The sequence below is a fragment of the Patagioenas fasciata genome, chromosome 29, assembly GCF_037038585.1.
Source record: "Patagioenas fasciata isolate bPatFas1 chromosome 29, bPatFas1.hap1, whole genome shotgun sequence".
NCBI lineage: Eukaryota > Metazoa > Chordata > Aves > Columbiformes > Columbidae > Patagioenas > Patagioenas fasciata.
In genome coordinates this window covers 2,883,422-2,897,718 of record NC_092548.1, presented here as the reverse complement: position 1 = coordinate 2,897,718, position 14,297 = coordinate 2,883,422, and the positions used below count along the sequence as shown (strand labels likewise).

Genomic DNA, 14,297 nt, shown 5'->3' with positions numbered 1-14,297 from the left:
ATTCCCAAATATTTGTGGTGACCTTTGTTATGGTTAAACACATAAAAACAACTCTTTATTTAAAAATCCACTCAGACAGAAAGGCACATAACAGAGTGAATTACAAAGGGGATGACAATATTCTAGTGACGAAAAATAAACCACCACAAAAAAAAAAAAAAGGAAAAATTAAAGAAGAAAAACAAACCACAAAGAAACAAACAAACCACACAAAAAAAGAAGATGTAATGCAATGAATTGTTTTATAACTGCTATGCAGAAGGTGACAAGAAGACTACTGCTTCAGGAAAATGTCAGTCATCAGTTTGCACAGGGCATCCTTGAGCTCCTTGTTCCTCATGCTGTAGATGAGGGGGTTCACTGCTGGAGGCACCACCGAGTACAGAACAGACACCACCAGATCCAGGGATGAGGAAGAGATGGAGGGGGGTTTCAGGTAGGCAAACATGGCAGTGCTGACCAACAGGGAGACCACGGCCAGGTGAGGGAGGCAGGTGGAAAAGGCTTTGTGCCGTCCCTGCTCAGAGGGGATCCTCAGCACGGCCCTGAAGATCTGCACATAGGAGAAAAGAATGAAAACAAAACATGAAAATGCTAAACAGGCACTGACCACAAGAAGCCCAAGTTCCCTGAGGTAGGAGTGTGAGCAGGAGAGCTTGAGGATGTGGGGGATTTCACAGAAGAACTGGTCCAGGGCATTGCCCTTGCACAGGGGCAGTGAAAATGTATTGGCCGTGTGCAGCAGAGCATTGAGAAACCCAGTGGCCCAGGCAGCTGCTGCCATGTGGACACAAGCTCTGCTGCCCAGGAGGGTCCCGTAGTGCAGGGGTTTGCAGATGGCAACGTAGCGGTCGTAGGACATGATGGTGAGAAGAAAAAATTCTGCTGAAATGAAAAAGAAAAACAAAAAGAGTTGGGCAGCACATCCTCTGTAGGAAATAACCCTGGTGTCCCAAAGGGAATTTGCCATGGATTTAGGGACAATGGTGGAGATGGAGCCCAGGTCGAGGAGGGCGAGGTTGAGCAGGAAGAAGTACATGGGGGTGTGGAGGTGCTGGTCCCAGGCTATGGTGGTGATGATGAGGCCGTTGCCCAGCAGGGCAGCCAGGTAGATGCCCAGGAAGAGCCAGAAGTGCAAGAGCTGCAGCTCCCGTGTGTCTGCGAACGCCAGGAGGAGGAACTGGGTGATGGAGCTGCTGTTGGACATTTGCTGCCTGTGGGCATGAGGACCTGTGCAAGGAGCAAAAGATTGTGACAAGTTAGAGGAGAATTCTCTGAGAAAAACCAAAGCCATTTCCTATAGACCCCCCTACCCCATTACATACAGAGACACTTTTCTTTTCCAGGAGAACGTCCTGACTGGAGCCCTCGTTGGTGCTTGATGAGTGTGCAATGAAGAGCAGGGTCTCTGTCCAGGGGCTCTTGAGCAGTCAGCCTGACCCTGTGTGATTGGGTGGGCAGGGGCCAGTCCTGGGGTTCAGCTTTGTCAGCTGGAACCTCTCCTGGTGCAGAAGGGACTGTCAGCATCTGTACCCCCAGGCCGGAGAAACTGAGTTGGAGAGGTTTGGTGTTTCTACAGCTCCTTCTGCCCTCCCACCCTGGGGAGTGTTGTTGGGTGTCAGAAACCCTCAGCATTTCTGCTGCACTCAGGGAGAACAGAGCGAGTCCTGTGAGACCAGAGGATGCCTGTGGGTCAGTGCAGAGTGAGGGCAGCTGCTCTGTCCCTCTGTCTTGCTCCAGCTGCCCTGGGCTGGCACCTTTCTGAGATGGAGCCTGATCACACTCCCATGTTACCCTGAAAAGCCACCAGGCACTGCTGAGAGCAGAGGGAGCCAACTCAGACCATGACATGGCTCACCCTTTCCCAACGTCTCGGCACTCCACATTTAGCCCTGGACACATGGCTCATTTCACAAACTCAACAACATTTTTGCTGTTGTAGCATCTCTGTGCATTTCCATGGGGCTTTCAGATAACACAAGGATGCTGTAGGACAGGTTTGCATTCTAGGAGGAAACCTCACAGCTAGGAAGGAAATCTCAACGAGACAGTCAAGAATTCTAAGGATGGCATTTGATTCAGGGAGACTCACCTCATTCCCCAGCCCCACAGACTGCATTGCCCACACCCCACAGGTCAGAGCAAAGCTGGGACACGTGTTCCCATGGACACACCTGCAGGAAAGGACCCACAAGGTCAGGCTGTGACTCTGCAGCTGAAACTGCCATCCCCAGAGAGCCTGACAGCAAGAACAAGATCCCAACAGCAGTGACCCAGAGCAGGGGAGCAAGAAGGACAATGCGGTGAGGGTGGGTGTGAGAGAGGCCAGGGCAGAGGCAGCCGGGCACTCAGACAGCGTCACCCTTCCCCAGCGGTGCAGCCACCTCCCAGACACCAACATTGCCGGGCAGCTGCTCTCAGCCCCTGTGCTCTGCAGAGGAACTGGAGCTCTGGCTGCACAGGAGCTGCTTCATGCCTTGGAGCCCCCGGCCCTGAGGGCAGAGGCTTTGCTGGGTGGGACAGGAGGCCAGGGGGCTGCTCACAGGAGGGATCTGCACTGCAGGGGATCACAGGCACTTTTCTCTGTTCTCCCTCTCATAACAATTCCGGGTTTAGTTTCCTCTCATTTCTGATCATTTCCCTGCTGCCTGGAGATTCTCCCCCTGGGAGGTGTTTCCCTGTCCATGTCTCTTCCCTGTCAGTGCTCACAGACCCCATCCCACCCTCTGTGCCCTCCCCCGGCCCTACAGATCCTGCCTGTTCACAGGGCACTGCCTGGGGGCATCTTCCTGTTTGCAGGCTGGAAAACAGGACAGGTCAGACTAAGGATCACGGGTCCAGCAAAGGCGATGCAGGTGCTGTGCAGAGGCAGAGGGGTGGTGAAGGGATGTTATGAGCCTTCTGGCAGATGTACTGATCACTCACAGTTGCAGTTCAGGAGTCTCAGTGACTTGTTTAAGCATGAGAGCTCATTTTTACTTTATCCTTTCCTGCACCCCCACCCCTTGGGATAGGAAACTGAAAAGAGAGGCTCAGGAAAGCTCCATTTCTGTCTGGTAATCCTTGCACTGATCTTGTCCTTGAGGCATCCCCTTGGAAAAATCTTGGGGTGATCTGGATCTGTGAGCAGCCCTGACCCACAGAGCACCCTCTCCACAGCAGAAACACATTTCCTGCCCTATAGCGTTTGCTCCTTCATGTGACATCTTCTCCCCTCAGTATTGTTGGGCTCTCCCCAGGCAGGCTGAGCGCTGACCCTGGCAGGCGGCAGAGTCCCTGCCCCGGCACAGCCCTGGGGTGCAGGGACCCTGCTCTGCAGGACAGCCCTGGGCACCCCTGGGAGCTCCCCCTACAGTCACCCTCAGCAGAAGGTGCCATGATGCCCTTTCCCATTGATGATGCCGCAGGGAAGCCCTGCTCTGGAGTGTGTTCTTCTCTACAGCAGAGATACTGTGAGAGAGACCTGACAGATCCTGTAAATTGTGGGATGTATCATCTTTAGGGTCTCTCTCCAGGAAATGCAGCAGTATTGTCCAACAGCTAGAGACTTACCATGTAAGGACTGTGAAGATTTGTCTCTCAATGAGCCCTCAGCAAGCAGCCACCTACATTGCCTTTCCCCTCTCTGTGCCTGCCTCCTGTGCCCTCGGTGCTGCAGGCAGAGCCCTCAGCCCTGCTGCGTGTGCAGAGGAGCTGCTCCTGGGCAGAGCTGTCTCTCTGCAGCGCTGCCGCTTGCCAGGAGCTCCCTCTGTCCCAGGAGCCCAGCCCAGCTCAGCAGCACAGGAGCAGCCCCTCATGTCCCTTTCTCTGTCCCCTCTGGGCTCCCTCCACATGCCTCTGGGGCTCCAGGGGCACAACTTCAAAGTTGAAGTAATCAGTGATGTTGATTCTCTCTCCTCTTCAGAGACACTTCTTTCCAGCACTGTATATTTAGTTTAAAAAAATAAAGCACTATGAGAATCATATTTTCTTGTCCCATCCTTACATAGGACACGAGGAATGCTACAGCAAATTATCTAATTTCTGCAAACTGGGGGAGAAATATCTTCAGTTGAATGAACTTAGGCATTTTGTTCTGCTTTTATACTCTTAGGTGCAAAGGGACATTCATCAGTCTTTGGCCATGTCATGTCTGTGCTCTGAAGCAAAGCCTTTGCACACATGGGCTCTTGGACACTTGGTACCAGGTTTCCTGTGGCAGGTCAGAGCTGGGCTGGTGCCACAGCTGGGGTGGTTCAGCCCACATGTGAGGCAATGGCCTCAGCCAGGGACCTGACTGGGGAGCTGGAGCTGTCAGTGCTGCAGACAGAGCTGTGACACGGGTGGAATGAACTGCCAGGCAGGGTGGCAGAAGTGAGTTCATCTGGTCTGCAAGGACAGCAGCCTCCAAGCACAGAACAGCCCAGATCAGAACTCAGTCTGGACCTCTAAGGCACTTCAAGGGCCCATAATGAGCTGTTACTACTGCAGGAACAGTTAAAAGAGAAACAAAGACCCTGTGTGGCCATTGATTAATTAAAGAAGGGAGAGAAGTGATATTCTCAGTGTGTCTTGTCCTCCATCTTCACCAACAAGGTCTCCCAGTTCTCTGTGACTGGAGGCAGAACAACGAGCAGTGGATGGGGATCAAGTCAGGGGTCACTGGAACTAACACAACCCTTTCCAGTCTATGGGACAGCAGGGGCAGCATCCCAGGAGCTGAGACAGCAGGACGGTGTCACAGGGAGGCCACTCCCCACCATCTTGGAAAGCTCATGGAGACTGGGGGGACTCCCTGACCACTGGCAGCTCTCACACAGTGTGTGCACTTTTCAAAATGGCCAATGGGTGAGCAGGGGAACTAAGGGCTGTGCCCCAGAGAATGTCCGCTGGGACCCCATTTCTGGAAGAGAAGGTGATGGGGTTTACCCAGGGCGGGTTGTGCCTGTCCATCCTCTTTGTTTTCTGTGAGGAAAGGACAGGGTTGTGGATGTGGGCAGAGCCGTGGCGGTCTGTTACCTGGAAGTCAGCAAGGCATTCAGCATCATCCCCCACAATATTCTTGTGTCCAAGGTGGGATACTATGGTCTGTCTCAGTGTGTAAATAGATGGGTAAAAAAAAATCTGGATTGTTGGGCTTGGAAAGGTGCTGTAGAAAGGGAGAAACTTTCCAGTCATGAGGACAGTCAAGCACTGGAAGCTGTTTCCCACGAGCGCACACTCAGTCTGTCTCAGAACGTGACCAGGATGTGTTTGGATAAAGCCCCGAGTAATCTGGTCTGACCCTGCTGTGAGCAGAAGGTTGGTCAAGACACCTGCTGAGGTCCCTTTGAGCCTGAATGACACTGTGCTTCGTTCCCCTTCATGTTTTCAGTTTAGAAAAAGCTCTCAGGTTCTCCCTGACCACATAAATAATTCACATAAGGTGCCAGGATGTTTTACAAGTGTCCCCGAACGGTCTTCACCACAACTTTTGCATCCCTTTTCATTTGCCCAGGGTCTTCTTGTTTGCTGTCCTAATGCCCTTCCAGGAAGAACAGCCCATGTTGTTAACCCATTCAGAGCAGGTTGTTCAAGAGGTGTCAGCATCCGTGTACAGAGTCTGCACATCAGCCAGGCAGCAAAGCCATCATTACAGAAATGGAGACGAGGCTCTTGGCCAGCTCCTTGAACCCAGATATCAAAGTGACGTGTCTGTTGAGATTCCAGTGAACACCTAAACTGTAAGTGCAGAGCATGTGAGTCCTCGTTGGGTATCCTGGTTCATCTCCTGACCCATGTGATGCTTCAGGCTGTGAAGAGAATCAAAACCAGCCATTTGACTGGGGTAGTTCCATTTTACAGGTGTCACACAGGGCAGATGAAGGGAGCTCAGAACTCCAGACTCTACTGCACAGCTGGGACTGCAGAGATAGGAAATGCAGGTGACAGTGTGTGTCAGTGCACACCACATAAAGATTCTGGTGTCCTTTGTGCCTTTGCACTGACCTGGGATCTGTTCCTTGGCCTTCTTGGTCTCAAAAAGGGACTGTTCCACTATGCCACCTCTACCTCACAGCAGGAAAAGAAAAAAAAAAGTTATGAAAGAAGGATGATTTTGGAGTAATTTCATCCAAGAGGTGTATTCTTTATATAATAAAAAAATGTTTAAAAAAGTGCATTGTTCTAAGAACTTCTTTCAAGACGCAACTACCGAGGTGTAGTAGATGCTTGGAAAAGCATGAATGACTGTTAGGACTGAAATTAAAGAGATTTAGATCATCGTGATCATCAGTGAGAATAAGGAGGTCCATGTTACTGTTACTAGTGACAGTACCACTGTTCAAAAACATCCTTCAGAGCATCTCCTTTTTTCCTGGGCTCCAAAGCTCATCCTGCTCAGATTTTGAAAGGATTGCTTCAAACCCCTGTGACCCAAATCCTACAACTGTCTCTCCTCAACAGCCTTTTACCCCAGGAAGGGGAAAACTGCCAATGCAGGCACCAAACCAGTGCTCGACCTGCCTGGAGAGCCAGGACAGTTGTGCCACACAACAGCAGCCTCTGAGGGAAGCTGGAGGTGATGGAATTGAAATGGTTTTAACCCAAATCATAGAATCATGGAATCATGTAGTCTGGAAAAGACCCTTAAGAACATGGAGTCCAACCATAAATCAAACAGTGCCAGGACCACCACTAAACCATGTCCCAAAGCGCCACATCTCCATGTCTTTAAATACCTCCAGCAATGGAAGCTCCAATCCTGAGCTGGCAGGACACCATTGGCTGCAGTTGGCCATAAGATACTGGCCATGACTGTGAGTTCAGCCCTCGCTGGCAGAATGTCTCACACCCTCACTGAGGAGGACAGGGGGTTGGGAGATGGGAGCACGTTTCAGTTTCCAGATCCCAGGAGAGAGCCCAAACCATCCTGCCCTTGAACTCTGGCATCCCAGTTCCTGAGACGCAAAGCTGGTGGCCTCCTGTGGATAATCACATTAAAAAACATCAATAATCCTTCAAGTGTGTGTGTAATTTGTCTAGGAATGTCAGTTTTTAAAGAAAAAAAAAAAAAAACAAAAAAACACATTTAACATACTTACACTTAAATATCTGTAAAATAGTACCCTGCATCTGTGGTAGCCCCTCTGGCAATGACAATTAAATAGGTATTTTCTCTATAAGGCTTCATACCTCATCCACAAGCACACACCTAAGGGGTTCAGATGAAGGGTGGTCTGGCAAACGTCACCCTTTGTGTCCCCAGGTGCACGGACACTGCTCATGTGCCTCTGCAGAGTGGCAGGAGCTGGATCCCCTTCTGGGACAGACTCCTTCCAGGAGAGACACAGACACAGGGGGAACTCATCAGGTCTTTACGGCATTTCACTCGACATCAGTTTTGACATATAGGGTGTTTTCCTGCAACTATTTTTTCTGAACAAATGACCATAAAAAGACAACCATTTAGTAAGACATGGTCATAAAGAGGCTGTTATGGACGAGAAATGTCACCATGAACTCTGGAGAGAGCGAGGAAGTTTATAATAAGCACCATGAAGAACCAAGAAGCTCAAGGCCTCTCTTGAGCTAATCATATATGGCAGTGCCATTTGCATGCTGCGGGCATGGCTGTGCCTGGGAGATGGGGAATGGCTGCTGCTGGGGTGGCTGTGCTCAGTCATGGCCCATGAGCTGACCCTGCTCTGCTCCTCTCTTACACTGCCCACACTTGGATGGACCTCAGGAATCATCCATGAGCCTGGTGGATGCATGAACCTCCTGGTGTGATGGGGTATGGATCCGAATAGAGGATTCAAGCAAGTTTGGGAGTGGGACATTGAGGTGATTGGTGACCATTGTCAGGTGTATGAAAGAACCTGGATGAGTTGTGAGGAACTCACAGGCATTTCCAACTCCACAGAAAACCAGAGCCTTGCAGTTAAAGCAACAGCACTTGACATAAAACCCACCTGAAAACACAAAACACTCACACTGACCACAGGAAAAGCCTTGAAAAACATTTGAGAAAAAATTACCAGGGAAGGGTTCAACCATTCTGGTGACAAACAAGCATCAAGGGTTGACATGGCATCAGAGCCACCTCCACATTTCCTTCACCACCTGTAACCAGTGTCTCCAAGTCTTTCCTTCACCAGCCTCCAGGGACAGGGCCCTGCACTGGTTGTTTCCTTCACAGCTGTGTCAGTGATGGCCCTTCATGGGGTCCCACACACCCTCAGAAACTTGGGGTTTGCTTCTGCCTTTCACTTAATTAGAGGTTTGTTCATTGTTTCAGTAGCTGCAGTTCAGGATCATGGCAGCAGAGGGCTCATTAACACCGAAAATGCTCTTACAAGACAAGGATCTGTGCACCATTTTCCTAAAGTCTTCAAGTCTGCTGTGAATGACTAGAGAGATTTCAGGAACAGCCAAACAGAGAGCATTTCCATTATAAACAGCAATAAAGTCAAATTTATTTTATGTCCTTCCCTGCTCGCCCTTCTCTCCCTTTCCAGAACAGGTGGCATCAGCAGCCTTCAGTTCATATTGATGTGGAGTGTCTCCTGGTAAAGACTGAACATGTCAGAAAAGTGGGTGCCTGAATCACCATGTGAGTGAGGACATAGTCCGGGACACCTCAAGAGGAATCACACTCCTCCAGACCAAGAGGTGGTTGTATCTGAGAATTTCAGGTGCCAGAGCACAGCGATACTTGTGTTCAGGGAGCTGGTCAAATGCTCCATCTCCTTTTCTGTAATGGTGTCTGAGTTTGCTCAGGTCACCCCTGACTTGAGCCCCATCCACTACTGGGTGTTCTCCAGACTCCTGCCTTCAGGAACAAAGTCCCAGGAGACCTTGCTGGTGAAGCAAGAAGCAAAGAAGCCATGAAGAACCTCAGTCCTGTCTGATTCTACTCTTATTGTTCAGCAGCAGCCTCATGTTCCCACTGTTTTTGGCAAAGGAAGCAGTGTCAGCTCATCTTGCTTCTCTCAGCCTCCCCTGCAGGTATCATCTCCAGGGGAATTTTGTCATCATCTCTATATTCCTGGACAAGGATTCTAAATTTTTCCTTTGCAGCTCCCCCTGCTTCTACCTCCTGTGTACTACCTTTTTGCTCTGGAGCTCCAAGAGTTCGAATGGGCAGCCTCACAAGATAAATGCTTCTTTTCATGGGAACTCAGAGAGATCATTCTTGTGCTTGGAGCAGGCTGTCCTGTAAGGCTGATCTTATTTCCTGAGCTCCTTCACACTTCAAACCTACTTCTATGTCACCACCTCTATTGGCAGTTGTCCCCTATTATGTGGAATTCTGGAGCCCACCAGCCTGTGCTCTGCTGCTGGCCTTCCTCTCTCCCCTCTAGTGCCTGACACCCCACTGTTTCCTGGTCACAAAAGCCAAGGTGGACATGGATTTTCACATCCCTCACCAACTCTTCCTTGTTTGCCACTTCCAGATCCAGGCGAGAATCACCCCTGCTGCCCACCAAAAAGCCATGTTAAGAAGTTGTCCCAAGATCCTCTGGACTGTTGGCACCTGCCACTTTCCCTGGTCAGTGAATACCAGGGCAATTACAGGTCCCCATAGGAACCTGCTCATTGACTGGAGAGTTCTCCAGCTTACTGACAGAAGATATTTTCCATTTCTTCTCTATGATCAAGTAGTTTGTAACACCCAACACGTTATCACCCGATATTGGATTTACATGACACATTCTTAGAACCGGGGCTGAGTTGGCTGTGCTACAGTTGCTGCTGCTCAGGGAAGACAACAGGAGTTTGACCAATATCAGGGTTCCATCAAGCATCCGGATCTGACCTGGCCTTGAGAACTCCTTATGCACCCAGGGATGTTCAGAGACAGAGTCTGTCCCTTTTTCACACAGAGGCAGGAGTCACAGTGTCCCTCTGGCCTCCTGGTACGACACTCAAAGGATGGGAAGTATCCCATCCCTTTGGTGTGTCACCTGCTCTGTACTCATCTCAGATTTCCCACATCATGAGGAATGGACACATGGACCTTGGTTCAAGGAAGAAGATCCCAGTTCAAGGAAGCAGGCCTTCATGGTACCCCCACGGAACAGCTGATGGCATTTGTGCTCGCTTGGGTTAATCTCACCTCACATACATGATGTGCATGTTTACAACTCACCTGTACAGTGCAACGTGGACTTCAGACCCATTCATTCAATGTATCTTCATGGAAAGAAGAACAACCTCTCTGAGCTAAGGTGGGAGGCCAGGGTTAGAAATGGTAGTCCTGAGGGGCCAATGCATGATGATTGACCTGAGGCTCCTTCCAAAGGGGTGTCCAGTGCACACGGGCACCAGTCGTACCCTGCTCTGCTGGTCCTGCAGGTCTCTGGCAGGAGGCCTGGCTGTGAGGGGACACTGCTGTGTGCCAGCCCTGCACACACACACTGCTCAGCTGTACAATGGTGTTTGCATCCGTGGGCAACTTTCTTGGGCTTGTTCTTGAGAGAAACTCTGTAAAAACACATAAACATACAGGCACTGTCCTGAGGAGATCACCCTTCATTATGCATGCCAGCTCTGTCACAGCAGTGCCCATTGCCTGTCCTTGCCTGCGGTTACAGGTCTCACACACAGCAGGATGGTGACCAAGCTGCCAGAGCACTCAAGCCTTGAACCAACACCAGGGGTGGGAAGGAAACTCTGGAAGTGGAAAAAAAACAGCCCCCAAAGATCCAGAGACGGTGCTCCCCAGTGACACTGCCGTACCTGACCTTTATTTCCTTCCATACAAACACACAAACTGTCCCTGCAGCTCCAAAAATACCTTGGAGTAAGGGTTTCAGGAAATATTCCCAAATATTTGTGGTGGCCTTTGTTATGGTTAAACACATAAAAACAACTCTTTATTTAAAAATCCACTCAGACAGAAAGGCACATAAGAGAGTGAATTACAAAGGGGATGACAATATTCTAGTGACGAAAAATAAACCACCACAAAAAAAAAAAAAAAAAAAGGAAAAATTAAAGAAGAAAAACAAACCACAAAGAAACAAACAAACCACACAAAAAAAGAAGATGTAATGCAATGAATTGTTTTATAACTGCTATGCAGAAGGTGACAAGAAGACTACTGCTTCAGGAAAATATCAGTCATCAGTTTGCACAGGGCATCCTTGATCTCCTGGTTCCTCATGCTGTAGATGAGGGGGTTCACTGCTGGAGGCACCATCGAGTACAGAACAGACACCACCAGATCCAGGGATGGGGAAAAGATAGAGGGGGGCTTCAGGTAGGTGAATATGCCAGTGCTGACATAGAGAGAGACCACGGCCAGGTGAGGGAGGCAGGTAGAAAAGGCTTTGTGCCGTCCCTGCTCAGAGGGGATCCTCAGCACGGCCCTGAAGATCTGCACATAGGACACCACAATGAACACAAAACACGAAAATGCTAAACAGGCACCGACCACAAGAAGCCCAAGTTCCCTGAGGTAGGGGTGTGAGCAGAAGAGCTTGAGGATCTGGGGGATTTCACAGAAGAACTGGTCCACAGCATTGCCCTTGCACAGGGGCAGTGAAAATGTATTGGCCGTGTGCAGCAGAGCATTGAGAAACCCAGTGGCCCAGGCAGCTGCTGCCATGTGGACACAAGCTCTGCTGCCCAGGAGGGTCCCGTAGTGCAGGGGTTTGCAGATGGCAACGTAGCGGTCGTAGGACATGATGGTGAGGAGAGAATACTCTGCTGAAATGAAAAATAAAAACAAAAAGAGTTGGGTAGCACATCCTGCATAGGAAATGACCCTGGTGTCCCAAAGGGAATTTGCCATGGATTTAGGGACAATGGCGGAGATGGTGCCCAGGTCAAGGACAGAGAGGTTGAGCAGGAAGAAGTACATGGGGGTGTGGAGGTGCTGGTCCCAGGCTATGGTGGTGATGATGAGGCCGTTGCCCAGGAGGGCAGCCAGGTAGATGCCCAGGAAGAGCCAGAAGTGCAAGAGCTGCAGCTCCCGTGTGTCTGTGAACGCCAGGAGGAGGAACTGGGTGATGGAGCTGCTGTTGGACATTCGCTGCCTGTGGGCATGAGGACGTGTGCAAGGAGGAAAGGACAGTGACAAGTTAGGGGAGACTTCTCTGGGACAAACCAAAGGCATTTCCCACAGACCCTCCCACAAAGAGACACTTTTCTTTTTTCAGGAAAACGTCCTGGCTGGAGCCCACGTCAGTGCTTGATGAGTGTGCAATGAAGAGCAGGGTCTCTGCCCAGGGGCTCTTGATCAGTCAGCCTGACCCTGTGTGATTGGGTGGGCAGGGGCCAGTCCTGGGGTTCAGCTTTGTCAGCTGGAACCGCTCCTGGTGCAGAAGGGGCTGTCAGCATCTGCACCCCAGGCCTGAGAAACTGAGTTGGAGAGGTTTGGTGTTTCTGCAGCTCCTTCCCCGCTCCCACCCTGGGGAGTGTTGTTGGGTGTCAGAAACCCTCAGCATTTCTGCTGCACTCAGGGAGAACAGAGCGAGTCCTGCGAGACCAGAGGATGCCTGTGGGTCAGTGCAGAGTAAGGGCAGCTGGTCTGTCCTTCTGTCCTGCTCCAGCTGCCCCGGGCTGGCACCTTTCTGAGATGGAGCCTGATCACACTCCCACGTTACCCTGAAAAGCCAACAGGCACTGCTTAGAGCAGAGGGATCCATCTCACACCATGACATGTCTCACCTTTTCCTAAGGTCTCAGCACCCCACGTTTAGCCCAGGACACACACGATTTTGTTTCACCAACCAAACAGCATTTTGTCTGTTGCTTCATTTCTGTGCTTCTACATTGGGATTCAGATAACACACAGATGCTGTTGGACAGGTTGGCATCCTGGATGGATGCTCACAGCTTGGAAGGAAACCTTAACGAGACAATCAAGGGTCCTAATGATGGCATTTGATTCAGGGAGACTGAGCTCACTCCCAGCCCCACAGACTGCATTGCCCATAGCCCCACAGGTCAGAGCAAAGCTGGGACACATGTTCCCATGGACACACCTGCAGGAAAGGACCCACAAGATCAGGCTGTGACTCTGCAGCTGAAACTGCCGTCCCCAGAGAGCCTGACAGCAAGAACAAGATCCCAACAGCAGTGACCCAGAGCAGGGGAGCAAGAAGGACAATGCGGTGAGGGTGGGTGTGAGAGAGGCCAGGGCAGAGGCAGCCGGGCACTCAGACAGCGTCACCCTTCCCCAGCTGTGCAGCCACCTCCCAGACACCAGCATTGCCGGGCAGCTGCTCTCAGCCCCTGTGCTCTGCAGAGGAACTGGAGCTCTGGCTGCGCAGGAGCTGCTTCATGCCTTGGAGCCCCCGGCCCTGAGGGCAGAGGCTTTGCTGGGTGGGACAGGAGGCCAGGGGGCTGCTCACAGGAGGGATCTGCACTGCAGGGGATCACAGGGACTTTTCTCTGTTCTCCCTCCCATAACAATTCCGGGTTTAGTTTCCTCTCATTTCTGATCATTTCGCTGCTGCCTGGAGATTCTCCCCCTGGGAGGTGTTTCCCTGTCCATGTCTCTTCCCTGTCAGTGCTCACAGACCCCATCCCACCCTCTGTGCCCTCCCCCTGGCCCTGCAGATCCTGCCTGTTCAAAGGGCACTGCCTGGGGGCATCTTCCTGTTTGCAGGTTGGAAAACAGGACAGGTCAGACTAAGGTGGATGAGTCCAGGCTATCTGATGCTGGTGCTCATTTTCATTTTATTGTTTCCTGCACCCCCCGCCCCTTGGGATGGGAAACTGAAAAGACAGGCTCAGGAAAGCTCCTTATCTGTCTGGCAATCCTTGGATTGATCTTGTCCTTGTGCATCCCTTGATGATCAGGAGCTGTGAGCACCCTCTCCATAGCAGAAGGACCTTTATTGCCCTTATAGCGTTTGCTACTTCCCCGCACAGCTTCTCCGCTCAGCACCGTGGGGATCTCCCCGGGCAGGCTGAGCGCTGACCCTGGCAGGCGGCAGAGTCCCTGTCCTGGCACAGCCCTGGGGTGCAGGGACCCTGCTCTGCAGGACAGCCCTGGGCACCCCTGCCTGAACATTTGCGTTTACACCCCTGCAGCCATCCGTGATCAAAGGCAGCCATCATGCCCTGTCCCTCTGAAGGTTCAGAAGGCAATCCCTGCTCTGCAGCATGTCCTACTCCTGTACATCAGAGGGTGTCTGAGAGTTGTACTCACATCTCTTGTGTTATCTGCAATGTGACAGCTTTAGAAGATCCGAACATGATTTGAAGATTCAATGCCCTGCAATCAGTTAAGATTTCATTTCCAGTGAGTTCTCAGCATCCTCCCACCCCAGTTTGCATTTCCCTCTCTCTGCCTGGCTCCTGTGCCCTCGGTGCTGCAGGCA

At 51.1% G+C, this 14,297-nt stretch overlaps 1 protein-coding gene across 1 annotated transcript; it reads right to left on the bottom strand.

Moving 5' to 3' along the window:
- Positions 1 to 274: 274 nt before the first annotated feature.
- LOC136113853 (olfactory receptor 14J1-like) lies at positions 275 to 1,039 on the bottom strand. Its single transcript, XM_065859087.2, has one exon. It carries the CDS (start codon positions 1,037 to 1,039, stop codon positions 275 to 277), a length of 765 nt encoding a protein of 254 aa, XP_065715159.2.
- Positions 1,040 to 14,297: the final 13,258 nt, after the last annotated feature.